We start from the raw sequence: 24,556 nt of genomic DNA on the forward strand, positions 1-24,556 counted from the left end.
ACCCAACTCTAACTGTGTCTTAATACAAGCTACAACTATCATCTCTCCCTGAAAAAATGGATTTCAACCTAGCATACCTATACCATGACATATATCTTTCTCCCAGAGCGTGAAACTAATGAAGGGTGTTGCAGTGTCTGCACAGTTCAACTGACCTGCTAATTAAACACCTTGCCTTCATTACAGCTCCTAGGCACCAGAGCAGACACATCTCAAGCTATGAAAGGAGCCCTAGGCCTATAAGGCCTTTAAACCTTTGGATTTTATCTTTATTCTACAGTTAGAGCACCACGACTCTTCCTGCTGCTGCAGGTGTAATTTACTCTGTTTACACGAGTCGCAGCGACGCGCTCCGACGCGGCGGTGACATCCCAGCGGGGGTATTAATGGCCCTTTCAGCTCCGTTACTCAGAGCTGCTGCCACCGTGTTTGGTGGAGGAGTGACCCTGGCCCCCTTCCCCACACAGCCCTGCCGGATGGTTTTCCTCCCCAGCAAGTGTCGCCCGCTCCGAGGGAGCCTACACAATCCCAGCCCATAAACAATCACCGTTAAAAGAAATTGATTTAAACCCACCGTTCAGGAAATTCAGTCCTGTGGTTCTCTGCCTAAAAGCATCCAACCCGAGTAATACCACGAGCGTGAAATGCGTCAGCGCACGGTCCCCGGGACGCCTTGAAACACCGGCACTCGCAGAGGTAGCACAAACACAGATCGTGCTTCGAAACACCCCCTCCCTCAAAAAATAAAATAAAGTATCAGTGCAAAGGCCGAGTTGTAGCATAACCTTTTTGTGCTGCCATGACCTTTTATTGCTTTTTAATAATGAAAGCATATAATAAAAAATGGGAAGCAGTTCAAAAGCAGGAGACCAAATAAGCTCCGTCGGTTTAGTGGAACCATATGCCATTTGCAAGACTTGGTTATCAGTGCACCTGTACCCCCAAAGGCTGCTCTGCAGGTCACCCAAAGCTCAGTGAGAAGCAGCCAAGCTCAATCTGCTCTGCGGTGTTACAGAGCGGACAGGAGCTCAAGCAGCAAGCTCTTCCCTTGCGTTGTTTTTCGCCTGCACCATCCGTTTTCTGGAGCAGCCCTGTTCAGATTCTGCCCCCTTAGCGAGTGGATCCCGTTTCACTAGCAGGCGCCTCCCCTCATCCCAGAGCCATGGGGACTCCTCGCCAGGCTGCAGGACACAGTTTGCCAATGAGCTAATGCAGCTGTAGACACCTCTCCCTGCCTTGTTCTGAGGACAGAACCACAGGCAGACCCAGCGAGCAGGGTCCGGCTGGAACACCACGGTCCAACCTCTCCTGCTGCAAAAGGAATATTGTGCTGCGGCCACGGGTAAAGCCAGGACTACCTGTGAGTCTCCCCTTCATTGCTCCAGTCAAGTTCAGAAACCAGCTTTCAATGTCCTCTTAAATAAATCTACCAAATCATTGCCTTTATTAAAGAAATTCAATTCAAGCTTCTTAAAAGCAGGCAAATACTATTTTTAGTGCGCACAGCTCTACACACACATAATCACCTACTTTGGAAATCAAGCCCAAGACCTACAGTACTGAAGGCAAAACACATTTTCATTAAGGGTGAAAGATCGTGTAGCTGAAAAACAATAGGAAACTGAATAACTGCTGGGCTCAATCACAAGAGGGAGTCATAATCACATATTAAGTCACTGTAATATACAGACCATTTTCAACACTATTATGAAACAAAAGAGAAGACCATCAGCTGAATCGGGAAGTCATTCAAAGAAAGAGAAAATTAGATTTGCTTCCTTAACAAGGTTTTAGTTTCCAAAGACTCAAGAGCTTCTCCTGGGAACTTTCATATCATCTGTAATGGAAGGTTTTAAAAATGTATCTTATTGCCTACATTTTAAGACAGAATAAGGTATGTGACAGAAGAAAGACAAAACTGTCAGTTCTGGAAACGACACACACAGCAATGCATCAAGAAGATGTTAGAATTTTAATTTAAACAGCTTTACAGCCCACTTCACTTGAAATCAAAAAGTAATCTTAATCATGTTTTTATTTTTAAACTAGATTGGCACAATTACATCCAGCATGAACAGGCACTACCAAAAGGCTGCTTTTTAAACAGACGACTCCCCGTGGCTATTAATAAATTCAGCAAAAGCATTTCCTGACAGGCTGCGAGAGGCAGCCTGCAAAACCCCCAAATCAATAACTGTTAAACATTACCACCATCCTTCTATTTGGTCATTTGTTCAATTGTGGGTTTGGGGGTTTGCTTGGCTTATTTTTAAATATGAAATGTCTTTTTTATATTGCTGGTATTTTTTTCCCCACCTTAAAAACATCTTCGCAAGAAAACACAGACCGATTTCTCCGGCTGCACTCCAGGGAGTTTACACTTGGCTAACAATTTCACCACTGACTAAACTGTTTCACTACAAGTTGCAGCCAAGCCCAGGCTTTAAATACGCAGCTTGACTTCTGCCCATCCCTGGTAAGGCAGAGCTCACAGTAGACTCATCTCCTGAACCAACATCCACCACCTCCCCGTGGCCACGTTAGCAAACGCAGCGCAGGATGCGCCACGCGGGCTTAACCAGAGCCCAGTTAGACAGTGCTTGGCTGTTTGCATTCAACATGCTGATACCAAAGGTGAAAGTGCTGCACACTTCTGTTGCTTAGACAGGTCACCTAACAGCCTGGCAATGCAAGCAGCCTTTTTGGAAGACAGGGGGTTTGCTTTTAAGAAGCACAGATAACCTTTTCCTAATGCAAGGAAATAAAACAGTTTGGGAAATAAGACTACGTGCACCAAGGATGAGAAGCACATTCTGGCACAACATACAAGTGCGTTAAGAAATCCTCCATGTACCCAATGAGTCTAGAAAGTGAAGATCTGGCAGACGACTCCGTTCTGTAATGAGATACTCCCACACCAGGACGAAGCCTTGGACGCCCTCTAGTTGTACCAACATCCAGAGGGTTCCACTCTGCACAAGCAGACGGTTCCTCCCAAAGTCTACCTGTACATCAACACTGAAACTGCAAACATATTTGCCCCTGCCATCTACACAAACGTGTCCTCTCTAGAGCCAAACACAGCCCTGAGGGCTCTTGCTCCCTTCCCACTACTTTACTCGTTTTGCTTTGATATTCCCTTTCCAGAGGAGACTATCTGGGAAAGCAGCTTACTTTCCCTTGCAAACATTTCAGCTTAGAAAATAAAGCTGCATAAACTGCTCACCACATCCTCCCACAGTTCTTCATCTTTTTCTTCCTGCAAGGATTTAAACAAGCAAAAACTCATCATCAATACAGGAAAGGCAGTGATAGCACAGAAGGCTCCTCGGAACAGCAGGGATATCTGAAGAGGCTTCCTCTCAGGCTGCAGTCCTTACTTTCTTCCTATATGCTTTAATATGACAGCATCTCACTGTACAACAGCCACTGCTGGCATCACTTACCTGTTAATGATGGTAGAGTTCTGCTCTTTCAGCACAAGCTCCCTTTGTTGCAGCGCCACAATTTGTCTTGAGAGATCATCAGGTGTCCTAAAAAAAACACAAAACAGAATTGAAACTTCCAGTAAAATCAGTGATTGAAGGAGTAGGCTCCATACATGACCAGAAAAAAGGCCTCACAAAGAAGCCGACCAAATACTCCCACCAGGCCAAAGTTGTTTTAAGGAACTGCAACAAGACAGGGCTGCATCCTGTCCAGCACATACAAACAGCTGTTTTATTAAAGCCTTTGCTGCACAACGCAGTCGCCATCCAGCCCACAGCAGCTCACCCCTACTTGTTGCAACCCATAAACCAGCTCTAAAGCCTGAGTGTCAGCAAGACCAAACAAACTCTTCAAAGCAAGCAGCATGCCTAAGCACTCATCCCCACTGAACAGACAGCTTAGCACTTGAGGATTTTTAGAGAAAAAAAAACAAAAAACTTATACATCAGGACAGTTCACAACCTGCTCCTCTCCACAGCCGTCGGCACAAATCCACAGGGACGAGCCGGGTTATTCCGGCTGCTATTCGGCTACGGAGCCTCGCTCAGGCACCAGCTCGGCATCGCTCCCGAGGGCGAGCGCACATGGAGCGGGGGGTCCCGCCGGCTCTACAGCCCACGAGCTCGGGCTGCTGAGCAGCCTCCTGCAGAGCCCGGCTGCACCACGAGCGCCCAAGGCAGCACGGCCTCCAATTGCCATTTCCAGTGTGTTGCTTTCGGACACTGACTAGGGACCACTAAAAAATAGCCTTGGATATCGCCCGATTGCCACTCGGCCTGATTTTCCTGTCAAAGATATCTCTAGATCCCATAGCCACCACTGTGCAGATGTCAGGAGCAGAGTTACTTTTCCTCAAGGCCAATCCTGAAAGCCAGGGGATGGGGATCAAGATAACCTGACTTTGGCAGTCCCCAAACCCACTAAACTACATCTCCCTCTCTGCAGGGAGACGGCCATCCCTCCAGACCTCCCTTTATACCACCAGCGTCCGAGAGGTTCAAGTCTAGGGGTGAAGGTGGCTTATGGAAAAGCCCAAATGATTTTCCATCTCAAGCCCAATTTCCTCATGGACAATCATTAGAGATTTTAGCTGCCAAGTTAACAAGGCTCTGAAAAATGCAGTTCTAAGCAGCCCATAATTCACCCAAATATAACAAATTTATCAAAAGATTAGTAGCAAGTACATCTCTTGCCATGCCAAGCGCCTCTCCCCAACAGAACTGTTTATCCCTGCACCAATGAAATAATTGCACAGATTTTTACATGGGAAAAAAATACATATATTTGCCTCAATTTTATTCTCAGATTCTCAAAAATCTGTACCATAGTGTGTTAGCACTGAGAAAGAGAGCTGAAACTAATCCAATAGCGAAATGAGAGGGTATTATAAAAGCCATAGATTTCTAGTAATGATAGTTACTGACCGATTTCCAATAAAAAACAAATCATCCTCATCTGTTAGGCAATTCACATCAACAATCAGCTTCCAATTTCAGTTTCAGCCGTTGGCAGCTTTAGGTTTGTACTTATTTTTGGAGGAGGTTTTGTTGGCACTAGATACTTAAGAGCGAAAGTGGAGCTGCATGGATGTAAGAGGAAACAAAGCCAGTGGGTATCAAGCCCTGCTGAAGGAGGCTTAGCTTTGTGCAAAGCTAAACTGAGTCACATGCTTGAAGACAGACTTCCCTCGCAGGCCCTCTGCTATCCAATACCTTTATTGAGACGCCTACATCTCACCCCAATCACACATGGTTGGGTAAAGTCAGACTTCCTCACTTTCAAGTACAGAAACGCCCCTACATGAACAACAAAACTAAATCTGATCAGCCTTCAAATTGCAGAGAACTGGTCAAGGTCCCCAACCACAACAAATACCAGCCCCCTGTTCATTGCTGTCAACAGCCACCTCATACAGAAGTTTCTGAAAACAAGGGCACCTAGAGAAATTCGTCAGCAGCCCAACACTCAGTCAACATGTTCTAGCCTTGAGAACCTCTGCTTGATGGGTTAGTTGTACATAAACTTTGCAAAGGCTCCATCCATTTCCTACAAAATCGGTATTAAAGACCTGACATTCTTCTACCAGGGAATGTATTTGCCAATATAGCCCCCCAGTGCTGCTCGAGGGAGGTCAGAGACTCTGCCCTCCCACGAGGGCACAAGAACCTGCTTCCTGAGAAGCTGCTTCCCAGGTACATCCCTGCAGATATCCTGCCTTGCCACATGTGCATGGAGCTCGTGCAATCACAGAAAACAGGCATAATTAAAAAAGAACCTGTGTTTGCACTAGCTATGCAAAATCTTCTATATGAAGCTACACAGAGAGCGAAGAGCAGGATGTTATTAAAATTGAGTCATATGGTACGTAATGAGAAAGATAACACAAAGAGCAAACAATAAGAAGTGGTTTCCAAAGCACGAATCCAGATGAATCACTCGACTCCAGCTCCTCTCTGCTGGGTAAAGCACCAAGACCAAAACCTTCTTCCTCTACCTCTTCCTTCCAGTCTACCCCGAGGCCCTATTTCCTTCTACAACAACCCTTAACCAAATCTTTTCCAGGATTGGGGAATAACCAAACAATCAGGCAAGTATTTAAAACTGATTTGGAAAAAGGTTTTTTGCCCTCAAGGTACAAATTAGTCCAGCAAAGCTTAGGAGCAGAGTAAGGCAGAAGAGGGACAAAATGACTGTTCAACAAAGCTCTTTGACATCCTCTGAAGTGCAGATAATTTGAGAGAGAGCAGTTTAAGAGTAATAAAAACCTAAATGAAGGAGAGAAAAAAAAATCAACTTAATGGAATGCCCATCCGAGTCATTCAACTTCACACAGTAAGTTTCAAGCTCCACTGGCATATTTTATAACTTTTAACATAAAAAATGCTTATACTTCAAGAAAAAAATCAGAAAACTGGCATTTTATAGACATTTGCTGGAACACTTGGTTGTGCTGTCTTAGTTGTTAAGGACCTATTATCATTCCATTATAGACAGTCAGGTGCTTCAAATTAGCTGTTGAAGTAACATTAAACTAAGAACCAGTAAGCAGCTGAGCAATTTTAAAGGAAATGCAAAAATCTGATTATTTTTAATTTATAATTTATTAGAATGACAACATCTTATTGCTTCTGTAAAATGTTTCAAAATTGATAGCAAAAGGAGAGATCTGATTTTAGCTAGATCTCTGATGTTAATTTTTAGCTATGAATCTACAAGGCAAAAGACTAAATAGAAAAAACAAGTACTCAATCAACTGTTTTTCAAAGGAAAAAAAACTGTTTGAAACTACCAAATTAATGACACAGTACTAAATTGTTCAGAATCACCTGTTTGAGAGTTGGGAAAAAGCACATCTCCGTATAGTTTTAACTCAGTACAAATATACAGAAACACACAGAGATTTTTGTGTGTCTCAGCTAAGTGATATTAAAATGAAATGGAACATTCCCAGATTTTTTGGCATGAAATTTTAGGTGGATCCACAAACTGTTTTAGACTTGAGCATAATTAGCTGACAAAGACCAGAAATAGAAGCCTTTACTGAAGTGTTTGTTAACGAGAACCAAGCACAGAAACGGAGGACATCTGCTTCTCTCTTCAATCCAAAAAAAATCCACCACCACCCCTTTTTTTTGGGCAGCCTCTCAAAAATATAAAATCTGGGGTTTGTTCCTTATTTACTTCTGTATGATGCACAAAAACACAAAGATTTAGCAAGTCTCCTCTCTCCAAAAAGGGCCTTCTCTATTTTTAAACACGGATTTCAGCTTCTCTTCAGGCTGAAAGACAAGAGCATCCGAAGAACACGCGCAGAACAAAAACATGACAAAGGCAGAGACAGTCTGGAAAGGCATTTTAGTTGTTTCAAATACTTCTGTGTGATTAGAAAGACTGTGGAGCAGCTGTAATAGCTCCTCTGTGTACATCTGAAGGCAGCCCCCCAGACAGCCTCTCTGCATAGCTGAGCCACACAACCGTGTCTATTCCCCAGCTCCTGGTTTGCAGGATCCCTGCTGATTTCTTAGGCTTTAGCAGCGAGTCCACAAGCTGCCCGGGTCCTGCGATGACTTGGCCTTCAAGGCTGGAGGGCACAAAACAACAGTCACAACAGCACATATGGATTTTCCAAAATATGACAACATATAATCTTTAATTTGGCCACGCTAACTCCAAGTATATATCACAAAAATGGTAACTAGCCAAATATCCTTTCCTCCAAATACTTGTCATCTCCCTAGGGGCATACCTTAACTAATATCTAAACTACCAAGTCTCCCTTCCTTTAGAAAATAAACCTCATATTTGTGTACAATCAAATTCAATTGCTCCTTACGAAGAAAAATAAAAGTCCATATTAACCACACAAAGCAGAACTCACTTTAAGAAAGCATTTTTAGTGCATGTAAACATCTTGACAATTCCAAAGATAAGAGACATCAATTGCTTTAAACAATTACAAAGTTCACAATTAATCCATCAAGTCACAATTTGAAAAAAAAAAAAAAAAAATCTTAAATTCCAGTCAAAAGACTTTCTTCTGGTTTTAATGAAAAAGTGTTTTTCCTGCCAAAGCTATCAATACGACAATCGAGTACAATTTTTTCTTTCAAGACATTTAGGAGTTTGAGATAAAATTAATTTTGGAAAAAAAAAATCATTTGGCTCCTATTTTAACAGACCAATCTGCTTTCCCATGCCCACCCCTGCCTGAGCAGCACACAATGAAGAGAACCAAAACGTGGGAAGCACACACATTGCATAATTCAATTCCAATTTTCAAGTGAACGGCTTTAGAGACTTCAAGGAGAGGGAGCGTAATACATAGTAGTAACAAACTCACTGATAATGAGATTTGGAAGCTAAGATGAAAACAGTCAGGGATTTTTTTAATATTCCCCAGAAGTCAGGTCATGGCATATTGCATCATGTGAACGGTATTTGGGAGGTCATGGAGAAACAAGAGCAATCTTCGAGTTTGATAAGAGTGCCAGGGCACACAGAAGTGTTATTTTCACAGCAAGGCCACGGAGCTTTGCCTTTCCAAAACAGATCCAGTTTCACACAAATTGGAGACTTCCAAGTTCCTCTTCTCCCGGTACAATCCAGGAGTGCAGCCGAGCTGGTCTAAATGCCCGATGCTGCTGAAGGGACAATCACTGGTTTTGCTCAGTTCATTTTCTAAAACTAAAGGTCTGATTCCACTTGCTGAAATTACCCCTTTCAGCAAGAAGCTGTTAACGGGCTCAGCTGTCTTCTCATCAAAACATATCCTGGAGCGCTCGGTGCTGCAGTCAGAGCCAGGTAGCAGCAGCCACCCGGGTAAAGCGAAAGGAGGCTCGAGATGCATGAAATGTCAGTCTGGCTCTCAAAGACGCTGAGAAATCCAGGCTATGTTTGCAGATCCATCAGCACATCATTGTTTCCACTTTTGAGCGTGTCAATGTCATCTCGCAACGATTTCTTTCAGCACTATCAAGTCTAGATTTCATTAAGAGTCAAAACTAACCTAAGCTTCAAGTAGAAAAAAAACGCATTACCTCAAAGAAAAGTACAGGAAGGGAAACAGTTAACTAAGAGAATCAACTATTTTGTGCTCCCTCTAATGACAAGCACACCCATGTACAAGCTCAATTTGTACTGCTGCTAACCCAGAGATGTTCTTAAATTGCTCTGCTATTTCACATTCAGCACAAGACTGACCAGTTGGTCTGACCAACCCAAAATGCACTTTGATCTCCAGCCTCTTCATCTGACATTCTTTGATATGCTGCACAAAAAATAATTGTGGCATAAATAACAAAAAATATGCTATCGTCTCTAGAATTTTTACTATGCTTGGTATTGACACAATAAGTGAAAGTATACTTTGTCATATCCTGGATTTTGACTTAAGAGTTAAAATTAAAAAGTCTTTGTAGTACTGCAACATAGATCAATTCCTCCTTGTGGAACACACATAACATGCATTGCTACACCTTACATAATGCAAAGAGAAAAAGGAAGACACACCACATTTCAACTGTGCCATGACACAAAAGACCTCCAATTACAATTAAAATGCAACAGGTCATAAGGCAACTGTAACAAGCTTAATAGCTTTGCAAATGCATTCTGTTTCTCAAGTTGTCTATTATGTGTTCTGTATCCTGTAATTTTCCAACTTAGGAAAACAAACAGTTCCTAGGAATTTCCAAAGGGAAAAACAGAAGGTATCAAGGAAGCATGACGAACTTCTTATACTAAACCATAGCCAGGGTGGCTTTGAAGTGCTCTCAAACCATCGCTTAGTGTGACGCAAGTAAAATGAGGTTTTTGTTTGTTTGTTTTAAAGAAACTGGAGAATATCCTTGGTCTCTAGCAACAGAGATCTCCTACAATAGCAGCAGCATTCTGCAACTTAGCCAGCCCTGTCCAGAACTGTATTCCCCTTTCCTGGCTTTTCTAGTTACGACCAGGACTCACAACAATTCTGTTTGCTTTTAATTTAGGAGGAAAAGGCACACCCACATCTATTTGGAAGCCAGCAATCCTTCAGCAGCGGGGATTCATTCACAATCAGTTTGAAATTCTAAGCCAAATTATATCCTTGTACTACTGAAGACTCAAAGATGACTTGAGAGTAATGGTATTTTTTGTAACTTTTCAAAAAAGTGAATGGAGATTATAGATAAAACAAGAGATTTTTAAAATATTTAAAGCAGATGTTTAAGCTATTTACCAGCCATAGAACATAAGTAGGAAAATTGAAAGGGATCATAAAGGATTTTGAAAAATGGCTGTTGCTGCTCAAATACTAGCAGATATCAGCACATCCTTACAATGAGGCAAGCAAATGTTTTTCCCCCTCTCAATTTGCAATTTAATTTGGTGTACCTAATTCCATATTAATGATTCTGAAAGAAAAATCTTTTATGGTATAATTTTGTACCTACTGCTCTTAAGACTTCAAACACAAATTGTAAATACAGTTAATAATGCAATATTTTATTTTACTGCAGCAGGAGGAAGAAGAAATATTAATGACTGTATGCATGTCCTTGCAAGAATCTAGACCATGCTTTCAGCTGCTTTTATATAAAAGTGATTGGACATGCCATATATTATTCCTATTTAGGTTGGATTATAATCATATATCTCCATTTTCACAGTAGGAATGGCCACTTCAAAGGGCAACTTTGAACTGCAATAAGTGTTACTTGCAACTGGATTTTTAGAAATATGTATAATTACATATAAACCCAGTTATAAATAACATATATATATATTTTCCAATAACTTCAGTCACAGATCAATTTATAACTACAGTTCTAGAGAGGATGAAAAACCTGCCCCTGAGATGTTTAACTGGAGTGCTAGGTTTTCAACAGAAAGCTGGGGGTTAAGCCTGTTGTTTCCATTAATTAAAAACTATCTCAACTCAAGCAAAGATTATTTCAAAGCTTTTCACCGCACATGTCTCACCTCTGGCAGAAGCAGAAATTGAAACACGCTGGTTTCAGCGAACGTGGGAGGTTAAAAAACATTACTGAAGTGCAGAAAACACAAGGCCCAAAACCATTTATATTTATCACAGAAATCAATAGTGGAACAAATAAAGCAGAAAATGGTTAAGGGAAGTGCTTGCATGGTCAGTAGCAATATATTGCTATAAGATATTGGTATTAGGAGAGCACAAAGAGGCTTTAGCTATAACTGAGGCTCCATTAGCACTGGATACATCACATGCACATGGACTTCAGGATAAGAATAGATTTCTCCTATCTAAACCAGACTGAAGAAAGGCCTGAATTTTGCAGAGTCTGAGACACAGAGTCTGAGTAATCTGAATACAGGCACCTAATAAGACCCTACAATTCAGCTCCAATATAGCAACATTCAACCCCACATACATTTAAAGGACACTTGAAGTTATTAACCAGACGAGCTTTAGGCAATTCAATTCAATTTCCTATCTTACAGCGCAGCAGTCAAGTAACACCCCTCAGCACTACATCTGTGAGTGCCGGACTAGTCAGTTAATTCCGAGACACGAGTTTAAATTCTCCACCATCACTACAGCTTTTTGCTTGGCCTTCACCTCCTGCGCGGCAATCCCAGATTCCCAGCTCTTCCCGCCGAGCTCGTTACCGTGCAGAGCCCGTTGTGCAGGTACCGGTTCTAACAAATCCCGAGCACACGAGTTTACTGCCCATCACCCCCCACCATCTGTCTCCGGCCTCCGACTTAATGAAGTGCAGTTCTCGCTCAAGCCGGCAAGCGAGCTTTAACTTCAGGAAAATGAATTACACGCGTCCCCAGACACATGTAAATAAAACGGAGAAATTTCAGATTTACAGTGCTGCCTTCAAACCCTCTTCCCCAGCTCAGGGAGGATTAAAAAGGACTTCAAAGCAGCTTGAGTTCCAATTAAAACAGTGTGACCACCCCAGGGACGCAAGAATATTCCTCTGATTAGCGAGATGCGCTCTTTGAACTGTTTAGCTAAAAAAAGCTTCCAGAACTTTAAACAAATGGAGTAATTCTCATACTTTTTTTTTTCTGAAAGCTTCTAAAAATTTAATATTTAAAGTGAAGGACAAATAACATTTCTGAGAAAGTTTTATGGACATCCATTAGTACATCAGCTCTGGACATCTGTTGACAACCAGGAACATACCCAGGTCTGAAGGCAGCAGTCCCAGCTCGGCAGACAGACCATGGGAAGAGCCCCAAGGGTCTCTGTTGTTACAGGGGGGCTGACACCACGCAAAGCTTTCGATGGAGTCTGCAAAACAACATCCTCAGCCCTCAAAAACCACCCTCACTAGAGGCCGGGGCACATCAGTCCCACCTCATTTGGAAGTTCTGCCTTCTTTCCTGAGCATCCAAATCTCCCAAGCTGCCCATAAGAACCACCTCAAATCCAAGTCCCAACACAGAGCATCAATGAAGTGGTTGCCCTCAGCCTTGGCCATATGCACTATATCTAAATAAAATCTCTTCCTATGTTCTCCACCCAAAGAAAAAAAAAATCCCACAGACATTCATCCCCAAAATAGTTGGATTACACACTTCAAGTCTCAACACCAAGAATGATGGGCATATTTTCCCATAGAGGCAAAATAACTAAGTCTTCAAGCATGCCAAAGCAGTCAGTGCTAAGTGGATATAGTCAAACTGCCAGTAAAAGCCAAACCCCACTGACCATCCTCCATAAATAATGAATAATTCATGTCAGAAGGAAATAGAAGCAGACTTAAAGAGTCATTCATAGAAAGTGCAAGTGCTGGAGTGTAATCGCATTAAAGATGTAAACAGTGGCATTTCAGCAATTACTGTTCTCCTTTTGCCAGCTCGTGCTCTGACAAACCAGCACATCAGCTCAGCAGCCTGCATCAAGCATGAGGTTCAGAGCAGCCAAAAGCAATTATGAACTCCCTGTGTCTTTGCCATAGGCTTCTGTGACTGGGATTAAGATAAGGACTGGATTGGTGTCACAAGCATCACAAGCACTTTGACACCATCTTGACTTACTCCTAAAATCAAGTTTCAGCTCTTTCAGTGCCTGGAGCCACTAGGGAAGGCACTAGTAAAATTAAACAATATGTAATTTGCAACATATGAAATGTATTCACAGAAGAAAAGAGAGCTACCTAGCCTCTTGATAACAAGAAACAAGCTAACATCCCTGCTTGACACCATTTTCCATCCTCCCTTGCGTGCACATTTACCTTCCAGAGCATGCTGTGCTTCGTAGCACAGAGATCTACCGCAACCAATTACTCTGTCTTTGGTGGAAGGACACTGCAGAACAAACACTGTGTTGGCGTTTGGTTAAAGAGAGTCCTCGCGGGATTCCTTGCGATGCCTACCCCTAAAACACATCTTCCCCCACTAGCCCTCTCCAGGATTTCACTGCTTCCTGACTCTGCTCATTGCTGGGGCGATTGTGGGTTTATAAAACAGCCCAAGACAAGGTGCATCCAATGTTCCAAGCTCCTCAGATGGAGCTTGGCTGTGGAGCTGCTGCACAGCGTTTAGAGCATACAGTTGAACGAGAGTCCTAATTACATGACATATATAAAGCAAGTTCAGTGCTGAAGCTGTCTTTGTAGAAGAAATGCAGTGAACAAATACAAGAAGCAACCACAAGATGATCTTAAATCACTGGGGTACAGCTACTTCAACTAGATTCTTTCTTCCCAGCTTGTACAAAATCAAGTTTTGCTGTTACTCTATTAAAAAAGAGAAAAAAAGAAAAAAGAAAAGAACACGCACCAACACACACACATCCCCAACACACGCAGCACTTCACAATTCTGGTTTATAACCTGACCCTGTGCCAGCCAAAAACATTTTTGAAACTCAGCAAAATCCTTCTTCCTCTTCCAAACGGCTGCTTCCTTCATATAAAACTCCCCAATTTGGGAGCATCTCGAAGGTGACAGAACTAGCCATTTCTTTTAGAACTTGATACCTCCACTGTGGTTCCATACTTAATCTTTACAAAGATTAGAAAAAAAGAAAACGCAAAGGGAAAGCAAGTCCCCCAGCTCAGAAATAACTTTTCAAATGCTTAAAGAACATTTACTTTTTGCAGAGTGAAGTATCAAGTTCAGCATTTCTGAGCTCCAGAAACACATCTTTCCTACCAGACTTACATTTGACAGAAAAAAATAATAATAAAAAAAAATCTTCACACAGCCTATGACAGCAAGACACTTAAAACTTTGCAAGTGATGTCTATCCAGTAGAGACAGGTCTTTCTAGCCTCAAGTAAGAGGATAGAGGACATGAGCAACAAGATCCCGCATCTTTATAAGGTCAGCCTTGTAAAGAGAGGACCTTTTCAACCAACGGGAGATGCAGAGGATGGTTCAGCAGCAGCAGGAGCCTCCTCGTGAAGCCAGCTCTGCTCTGGCCAGGTGGCTGAGTCCCCTCCGCACCTACCTGAAAGGCCAGAGCCAGCTGAGATCTCCACCAGCCCTCCCTTCTCCTGGGGCACCGTGGGCAAAATCCTGGGGCAGCAGGAACAGCCACTGCGGGAGAGATTCCAATATTCCCTACAAAGATATTTCCTACAAAGAAACTTCACGTTTCAAACCCGGGGAAGAACATCAGCAACCGCAATTCCCACGTGCGCATTCACCAGGGTCTGTGTAAAACTATTTTTAACAGGTTTAAAATAATTGCTCAAACGTAAGGTTTGCCAGAAAGGAGAAACGAGAGCTGCCTATTGATTTTGTATCACGGCCAGTTCAGGAAAGCAGCGGAGAACATAACAGCTGAAACAAATGGTGCCCCTCGCATCCGTCCTTCAGAGCACGGAAAGGCTTTGAATATGTGAAACCAGCTCAAGTGTGTAGTTAGCCTCCAGAAAGCCATCAATTACCCAAATTTGCCTGGGTGACAGGCAGAGGAATAAAAATGAGACTAGGTCAAACCACCTTTGGAAGTAGTCTGGGGAGGGGAAAAGGGTACATTTCAAAGGGGGATGGTTTTTATTCTCTCCCTCTCTCTGCCTCCCTTACTCCCCTGCAGTCGTCATGGCCCAAAGAGACAGCAGAAGAGAATTTCATTAATAAATTTATTTCAACTTTCTTTTCAATGGTGCTAAAAATGTATGCAAATCCATTCATAATTAGGTTTAAAAATTCCATTTCATGGGATAATCAGACTTCAAAAAACTCAATTTTAGTTTTAATCAGATTTTAACAAGGATATTAAGTCCATTTCGTTCAGAAGAGGGAGAAACGGCGAATTTAACACAAAATGTATTCAAGCTTAGCCCTGGGAGATAATTAAATAAAATTAATTTGGCAAGGGTTGTCTGTAAATGGAAACGCTCCAGACAGCGGAGCACGTTTCGAGGGAAACAAAAGCAGCTCATTAGGGTACAGGAGATACGGAGCTCATTGTGGGGGCTGAAGGGAACCGCGCGAGACAACCCGCGCCTCGAGCTAGCGCCAAACGCGGCGGCCCCGGAGGAGGAGGGCAGCCGTTCCCTGAAACTATCCTAGACCAGCAAGGACAGGGAATGCAGGGGACAAGCACGGATCTAACGATACCAAATCATCAAGCCCAGAAATTTTTAGAAACAGTCTTGCAGCAGATGACTCCTCACAGCTACACAGAAACATCCATATCCGAGAGGGCTAGCAAGGCTCTTGTCACCCTGTCAAAATGCACGCGGTGATTTGATGCTCAGACCATCGAGGTGAATACCAACTCACTTGCAGAAGCAGCCCGTTCTCCCTAGGGACAGCCATGGGCAGAAATGGCTTTTAGGACTTCAGTAACTGTCTGTTGGACAGTTCGTTCTGAAAGGCCAAGTAAATAGTTTTTAGTGGGAAGAAGGAAGAGAGGTACCTCAAACAAGTCACTACACAATCTTTAACAACCATTTACTCACTGTTCTTATTTCATTTTTATGGAATTCTTATTCCACTTTTCCCATCTCTTTTCCCTTATCCTTACTTTCCTCCTCTGAAGGAGGCAGACCTTCCTGTCTCCTTCACACTGCTCCTGTCCTCTGGAAAAGGACCCGTCTTCAACCCACCAAGGACCTCTTGCTTCCTCTTGACCTCGTTTCTCTTATTGATTCATCCCCATCTTGCTCTTGTCACTAGTCATCTCTTCTGGCTCCCTCGCCTCAGCCTCAATCTCCCTCCCATATTTTGTTAGCATAAGCTCTTTAGTATGGGGAATTTCTCTTACACTTCCCCATGAATCATTACTAATACAGGGGGTTATACAAATACCAATACATACCTGAAGAAAAATATTAACACTGGGTAGTTTAAATGCTCAGAAGCCAGACAGATGTACAGTTAAGATTACAGTGACCTTAACTTTGCCTCCCTGTAGCTTGCACAGATTCTCCAAGCTCATACAGGACTTTCATGTATAGTCAAGCACTCAGTGCTCTAAAATGGAGCATTTCACCACATAGAGCCTAAAAGACATAGCATTAGAAATGTCTGCACGATAGCATCTTAAACACATCACCACCCTACAGTCTGCTGTACAGTACCAGGCACACCTGACACTCAGCACCAGCATCATATGGTACTAGAGGCTGCCGTGAAAGTCACTTGTATCAAGTACTAAAACAAGATACTATTACAAACCAGAATGGCAGACTCTAAAACAAAAGACAGGGGTTTAATTGGAACCCTCCAAATGCCAGTCAGACATACCATGGCTGAAAGAAAGAGCGCAAAAACCAGGAAAATATCTTGAAAAAAAACCTACCACTTTAAATATTTAACAGCTAAAAGACTGCTATCGAGAAGGTTTATCTTTAGTAGCCATCATAAGCCACATAGACAGGAATACACATCATTGTCCAAGACCTGCATCTACTCAATTAGAGAAAAAAAAAAAAAAAAAAAGCTCACTCTTCCTCTACCAACCTTCCAAATATATCCATTATTATGAAGTGCCAACTGCATTTCTCTACGCCAGCAAACTTGCAAGCAGGCAAGTAGATAGGTGCTCTGTCACCTTGACAAACGAACCAGCTATCCAGAAGGCAGAAGATGTTTTTGCCAAAGTCGCCCTGGAAACCATCAGATCCAAATGAAAGGCTTGTCACAAAACAGGCTTGACGCCATGAACCCTGGCTGCTAAATTTGCAGAAAACCACCTGTAGCCACAAAGCTTTAACTCCAGGAATACAAAGAACACACAGAAAGAAATGCTGTTTTCCAATATTCTAGCAAAACTGAGTGAAAATATTGCTACCTTGGTTAAAGCATCGTCTTCTAAACTGAGCCAATAACAGAGCTGTGAAGCACAGCTGAAAATCGTCCAAGGCAACTGACTGATGAGTAGCTGACTCTAACTGAGGATGCTGATACTGAGTATATTCAAGACAGAAACTGAGATATCCCCATAGCGGCCTTCCTAAGGAAACTGAGCAGGATATCAAGCCCTCCCTAAACAGCTTGTTGTATATTACAGAAATAGAGCAATTGCTTCATTAAAGCAGAAGATATTTAACTTGGTCACAGGAAATAAAACTCAGAAAAATCCAGAATTTCATATTTATTCCTACCCCACAGAGCTTCCCTTCATACTCTTTCAGGGAGCCTGACCTGCTATTTGTATCAGAGTATCACTGGAGCAGAGTTTAAACAAGTAACTAGATTTCAAAAGCTATTCCAGTAAGAATAACCTATGCTAGAAAACAATTCTTGTAATAGGTGCCCATTACCTTCAAAGAGACACAGAAAGCTTGCTGGTAAGAGTTAAGAATAACAGAGAAAAAGAACAGGTAAAGACAGAGCCAAAAAAAGAGAGAAGAGATGCTCAAGATCATGAAAGACATTCTAGAAAGGCCAACACTGCACCTAAACTGGAAGGTCAGAGCTCTGGCAGATCCTGATTTACTTTATAGCAAGGCAGTGTAAGGTGAGAGATGTTTCAATGCACAGAGGTTTCAAACACACTATTCTGAAGCGGATGGTCCTCTTGCAGGAGTGTCATTCTCCACGGACGAGACTGTTACAAGGAAAACTTTACTGTCAAGGAATGGCCAGAATATTTCAGTGCATTAGCAGACATTAAGCAATAAATAAATAAAGCTTGCCACCATTAAAACTTTCCAAAAAACACTTCATCTGTTTGCTCCCTGCATTATAAGCCAGCAGCAGGAGTGGACAGAAGATTCCACATACTTCCACCTCCCCCAGCTACAACTAGCAGCAGGAAGCTTTCATTTTCCTCCTGTTGAGAGGGTTGGGCTCCATTTTCCATGTGCTTTTAGGCCCTTTAAATCCACAGAAAGCCTCATTTGAAAACAGCAGTCCCAAAGACTTGATTTCAGCTGCCCAAGTCAGCCCCCTAAAAATGACTTCCAGAAACTATTTCAAGTTTTCATTAAACACAAACCAGCGAGAGTCCCCATCAGCTTCCATCTTTGCTTTCAAAATATAAACCTTTCTAATTTTCCCAGGTCTAGATCTCTCAGTGGTTCAGAATAGGTCCTTGTTCAGGTTACTCACATCAGGCTGCTGTTTCCAGCCCTCAACTCTCCCTCCTCGGTTCTTGGGGACAAGAGACAAAGGCCCATGAAGACACATAACACCCTTGGGCACAGGGTCCACAGGCACCCAAACACACAGGCAGGCCATGGAAAAAACAGCACATCACAAGGTTAAGACACACACACAAAAAAGATGATTTTCCCTCTCCAGATAAGGCTGCAAGAGAAAAAAGGCATCACTTACAGCAACCGCAATTTAAGAATCGCCTTTCTATCCATGTAAGGGTTGACATTTGTTACTCATCATTTAAATCTGTAGTTATAATCTTCCATACTTGAAACAAAGTAAATTCTAACTCTTTCTCTATTTATTTCTCGAACCTAAGATATAATGCATCTCACTTGCAAGTTTAAAAAAAATCGGGGGAGTGAGAATGGAGGCGCACACAGAGCGGGAGTAAAATATCAAATACGTTACAGTCGGGCATGATCATTCTGAAGAGAGTCAGCACGCTCTCGTACCAAGTCTACTTCACGTCCTGCACGTTATTCTGAATCCTCTTATCTCAACCAGAATTTGATCATCTCCAACACTGGTCCAGATATGGATTAGTAAGTAATCTGATCTAACATGGCAATTTGTGCCCTGTAATTTATTTTAAAGTAACAAAACACTTACATAAACACAACTAGTTTGAGGAACCTTGAGGCACGAGCCACTTTGATCTTCCACTGCACTAATATTTCAAGTTCACTAAGCCCCTTTAATAACTGTTTGACTATATCATGCAGTACTTCTGCTACTAGAAGCCACATTAATTGCTTCTCTCCAAACAATGATGCATATGCAAATGTTTATCTACAAGCGTACTCCTTTAATAGCACAGCTTGTGAAGAAAGCAAATACAGCCCAGGTAAAGAGACACTTTGATCAAAAGCATTCACTGGCAAAGAGGTCCTGAAGGAGAAGAGATTTTAGCTTAAGGACAGGGCTTATATAATAGTATTACATGGCATTTAAGCTAGCTTGTCAGAGCTAGGAGCATTTTAAAGATGCTGGAAAACCAAACGCTTTAAATATTCATATATTTCCAATCTTCTGCCCCCCCATTCTGATGCTGCTGTGCTAGCTACCATATAAGTACAATTAAAACAGAAAATTAAAACTTTCCTGGCTGATCAGCAGAGAACTCCTACCTGCACTCCAAACAAAACAGAAGCAAGTGATATATCTAGTGTCTTTAGAAGTACAAAACCTTGTTCTAGGCACGGATGAGGTTAAGCATTAACCAGTAATAACTATTTTCAATACGCCATCAAGATAAGCTGCATCAGATGGAATCAGAAAACCTTGTCAGATGATGCACATCATAGCTGGGTCTCACCTACGCATGCAGCTAACCTGTTTCTAGTACTTTAGCTCATATTTTGCAGTAAAGTGCATATTTCTCCACAGGAACTTGGCTGCTCTCACAGTTCAGGTTCCTGTCCACATCACTGCCACTTGCTGTGCAGAAGGTACATGAGGGCACAAGGATAGACATGGTTTAATCTTATTCATTAAAGCACCTTCTTACCCAAGTGTAATTTTCAGTATTAAATAGTGCTTGGAATTTGAAACTGAGAGCTGCTCCAGTCTTCACATCCCTGAGCCTGCTCCCTTTGCAGCTCATTGTACATAGACACTCATATGAATGTAGGGCTGAGAAGGGTGTCTAGCCCTTTGCAGAGGCCCAGTGATCTCCCTCCTAACCTCATGGAGCTTCATCTTCAGAGCAGGAGGTTTTATACTTCTGATCCCACTGGATGCTTCATTCAGGACTTAAGCCTTTCTGCAGGTTTAGCACCTCCTTCTAGCTATGTTATAGCAAGGTTAGAGTCATTTCATCTAAATGCCAATATTGATCTTTAGTGTAGATATTTTCCTCCCAGATATTGATCCACCTTTCCTTCTCCTCCCTTCCACAATCCCCATATCTAGGCAGCAACTCTGTCTCTGGCCAGATTCACAGAACAGGCCTGTGCCTCCAGCCACCACTGCTTTAAGTCCCTCCAGCTCCTACCAGCAATCCTTTTCTGCACTTCATTTCAGCCTGTCTCTCACCATAAAGATTAGAGCGCCCAGGAGCATTTCCCAGGCTGATCACTGACACACGTGCACTTCTACTTTCCTCCCTGCAGAAGTTTTTATCCTGCTGCACCCTGAGACACACAAACAGAGGACACTTCCCATAGACCAGCAACATGATTTGGGTCCTAGTGATTGCCACTGGGTGTGCTACGTTTTACAGAAGTTTGCATTCAGCTTCCAAGTACAGGCAGCCTCATGTTTTGCACCACTGAATTTTGCTCCACTTTAACCCTTAGGGTCATTCAGCTCTGCATATCCAGCTTTTGTGCATTTACAAGTCCCCTGCACTTGGCATCATTTGTCAAGTTTTAATCAGCACACACCAACTTTCTCCACCAAAATCATTACAAAAAACATTAAATAAAGCAGATTCTAGAGCTAATCTTTGAGCAATTTTATTATTCCCCCCATTTCATTTTCCACATTACTAAAACTATCCTTGCTTAAACAGCTCCTTATACACTACACACCTTATGATTCTATAATTTCCATCTTCTCCCACCTAGCTTATACTTTCCCAAGTAGGTCTCTTGATCAAGTGTTCTACTGATGTTCAGTTAAATGAGATTGGGTATCTTATCAGAGGAAAGAGAACAATTTTCTAACAGAGAAAGCAACTATGCTAGTTTTGCACGATCCATCTAGGTGCTCCATGATCCAGTGATAAAGGAATATCCCTTGCCCTGTACAAAAAGGCCATGTCCACTAGTGTAAGACAACAGCAAAACATCAGAGTATAAATACCTAATGAGGTATTTTGCTTTGATTTTATTTAGAAAAGGTCTATGTATTTTTACCTTTTGGAAAGGCATTGCTATCCTGTAAAAAAAATCTTCAAAATGCCTTTACAGCATCCATTTTTATATTTTTGTTAAAAAGTCTCCTAGCAAAAATAGAGACTTTGAGGGTAGATTAGGTCTAACACTCTGCATATCTGCAGGAGACAGAAGACACAGCACGTTGACAGACCCAGCAGAGAATTTAGAACTGAAAATCTGAAGGATGCTATAATGGAAACAGAAAGTTAAAATTAAAAATGAGCTAGAGATTGTAGTGGTTATTGACTGTGTAGAAATGAAAAAATGGGAAGCTGAATAAAAATCAGGCATGAGCATTTGAGCCTTCTGACAGTAGCAAGTCATCCCCTTACTGATTAGTCTTTGCTATTTAAATGATAATTTCACTTTAAGGCAAGCAGTACTGCTTAATATAAGTAAAGTGGCTTCTTTATAAAAGTGTCTGTGCTTTGGAAAAGCTTCTCCTTTGCAGCAGAATGAACATCTAAAGTTCAAGCTATTTACATATAGTGTCACTACACGCTGGGAAGAAGTTTCTTTTACCCAACAGTTTTTCAACAGCATCTCTAATGCTACCTGCAAGGAACAGCAGCACCACAAAAGGGAGCGTGGGATTGCTGCGTCCCTGGAGGCAAATGGAGTACCTGCTATGCAGCAGCAAACACCTGCATATGTTTCTAAAACTACTCCTGCCTTAAATTTATTTGTTTGGAAATTCCACCCCTACTTGAGCAGGTAAAATGCCATATATTCTGATTTAAAATAATAATTAAAAAAAAGAGTTAAAGAGAAGCAACACTTGTTTCTCTAACGGAAAAAGGTCCGTTGTCATCCTCATTTCCAAAGCAAAGTTCTCATCCGCCCATCTCCCCCACATGTTATTCCTCACGGCCTCTCCTAGAGGAGACCCACTGGACTTCCTCAAACATTCCATAACAAACAAGGGGGACGGATCCATTCAAACCAGTGTCCAGAAGTTCTCTCTGGCTCCACACCACTAGGTTGGTGCTCCCTGAAGGAGAGTTTCTTCAACAGCTTTGAAATGCAAAGCAAGGATGGACACCCGTTTCTGATGTGAGCTGATTACTTCTTCCTCTGATTACAGAACTCTGATGCATTCAAATGCAAATCAAGGTATAACAGCAAAGGCAAAAGATCACTCACTTCTTGAACAGCAAAAAGAAATACAGAGTTTTTGGAGAAAATTAATATTGGATAGGAAAACACTAGAGCAGGAAACTTTGCCTGGCATTTCAATATTGCACTGGCAGAAACAGATCTACAACATTTTAATAAGTCTAAGAACAGAAGTACATCTGGCTGCCATATTAATATTAATTAGGTGAATCAGCACCCTGAAAATCATGGAAGACTAAACTTTATGCTAAAGCAAAGAACTGACATTAGGCCTCCAAACATTAAGTTTAAATAAATCAATCCCTTTCGATATCTAAAGCGGCCTTAAGTCTCCCCAAATCCAAATACTCTAAAAACCTGGAGCTTCAGGTTTTGAGCTAATAAAGAAACTGTTCCTCCCACCACACACAGAAATCATTCTATTAGGGAAAGCTAAACCCTAAGGCACTGTGGAAAGGGAAGAATAATGTATTTTCTAAGGTAAGATAACTAGGAACAGAAGAGGTTCAAGACAAACTGCAGCATATGCTGCATGTCACATTCAATGGGTGACAGCTTACTTCAAGAACTCATCACTTAAATAATGGGGGCTTCATTAAAAAAAAATTGAAAAAACAACCAGAAGCAGTTTTATGTTGAAACTTCCATTACACTTTCTAAGACAAAAGTCCTCCTTTGAATTATTCAGGCACTTCTCCCTCAAGATTTTAATGGTTCCAAAGCAATGTTATCTTTTACACACACAGAAATCTTAAACACAGAACATGCAACCTTCTTTCTAAATCATGTATCACCCCCGCCAACCCTACACAATCGTTCTCACTTCCTTTACCCTGCTCTCAACTAGCATAAACCTTTACGCAAGAACATAGAAAACCAGATCAGGGAACTGATCTGTCTGAAAACTGACCCCTTTTCCATTTTAGATAACTTTTTTGCCATGCAGGATCACCTGTTTCAGCTGCGATGCTCACAGAGCCAAAGCATGAAACAGCAGACAGGACCAGAGCCATTTGCCAGCAAAAATCCTCATTTTGAGAGATTTTTGCAAAATATTAGTGGGCTGCAGAAGTTGACCCTTTTCACAAAGTGAATTTTTCTTTCAATATTTATCAAACTCTTATCTTTGTTAGAAATCAATATTTTTGATAATAAAATAAAGTTTTTGATAAGTGTAAAATATATCATTATATTCATACAGGAGAGCCACATATGATCCTTTCATGAGGGTCAGCCAAGACCACAAAAATACAAGGGAAAAAAAACTCTCCAGCACCAGTACTTTTGCCCCCTTCCTTTTTAATTAAAGGATTTCCCTACATACAGGGCTCATCATTGTTTTTGATACCCAGGGAAACCCCGCTGTAATGAGACATCTTGTTTTACATCGGGAAACTTGTCAACAAGTCATGCAATTTTCAGTATGTTCACAGATCATAAATTACAATTATCTACACAACCTAGATGCACAAAATGAAGTTTGGCTCCTCATGCCATTTTCTTCTCCAATTAGAGCTTTACCTCTAAAGTAGAGGCTCACCATTAGTCAACTTGGAATCTCCCTCTCTCCCCTCCAAAAAACACAGAAATTAGCATTTAAGATCAGATCAGCTGTCCAGTCCCAGTGAGCAGACATCAAAAGCTCTTAATAATCAGCTCGTGACTGGTGGTGAAAGATCAGAGGCTGCCACAGGCCACTCCAATAGAGATATTTGCTCAGCTATGAAGTGCTTCTGCTGCAACGATGGCATTGCTAGAACTGGCAGTACTGACCTTCCATCTTGTCCTGACGAGTTAAAATTGAGTATCCAGAAACTCATGAGTGATTCAAAATATTTCAACATGCACCACTTCATATGTGTCAGGTTTTCATTTATTTCAAAAACAGCAACCACTTATTCGTAACGGACATTCAGAGAAAGGTAAATTACTACTTTGTGAGAAAGGAGAAGATTACAAGCCTCATTCACTACTGGAAAGACATTCAATGCCTTGGAGAGAAAGAGTGCAGGGTAGCTAAGCACAGATAATCAA

At 41.8% G+C, this 24,556-nt stretch overlaps 1 protein-coding gene across 2 annotated transcripts in view; it reads right to left on the reverse strand.

Annotated features, from left to right (window-relative positions):
* The window catches only part of MAD1L1 (mitotic arrest deficient 1 like 1), a 322,579-nt gene that overhangs the window by 285,317 nt on the left and 12,706 nt on the right, over positions 1 to 24,556 (reverse strand). For both annotated transcript variants that reach the window (XM_088529470.1, XM_088529469.1), the window contains exon 9: positions 3,447 to 3,533. In XM_088529470.1, the coding sequence (XP_088385596.1) occupies positions 3,447 to 3,533 (87 nt within the window). The remainder of the gene's footprint in view (positions 1 to 3,446; positions 3,534 to 24,556) is intronic.

Source organism: Tinamus guttatus, unplaced genomic scaffold (assembly GCF_059628265.1).
Source record: "Tinamus guttatus ecotype Peru unplaced genomic scaffold, ASM5962826v1 Tinamus_guttatus_pri_ptg000330l, whole genome shotgun sequence".
NCBI lineage: Eukaryota > Metazoa > Chordata > Aves > Tinamiformes > Tinamidae > Tinamus > Tinamus guttatus.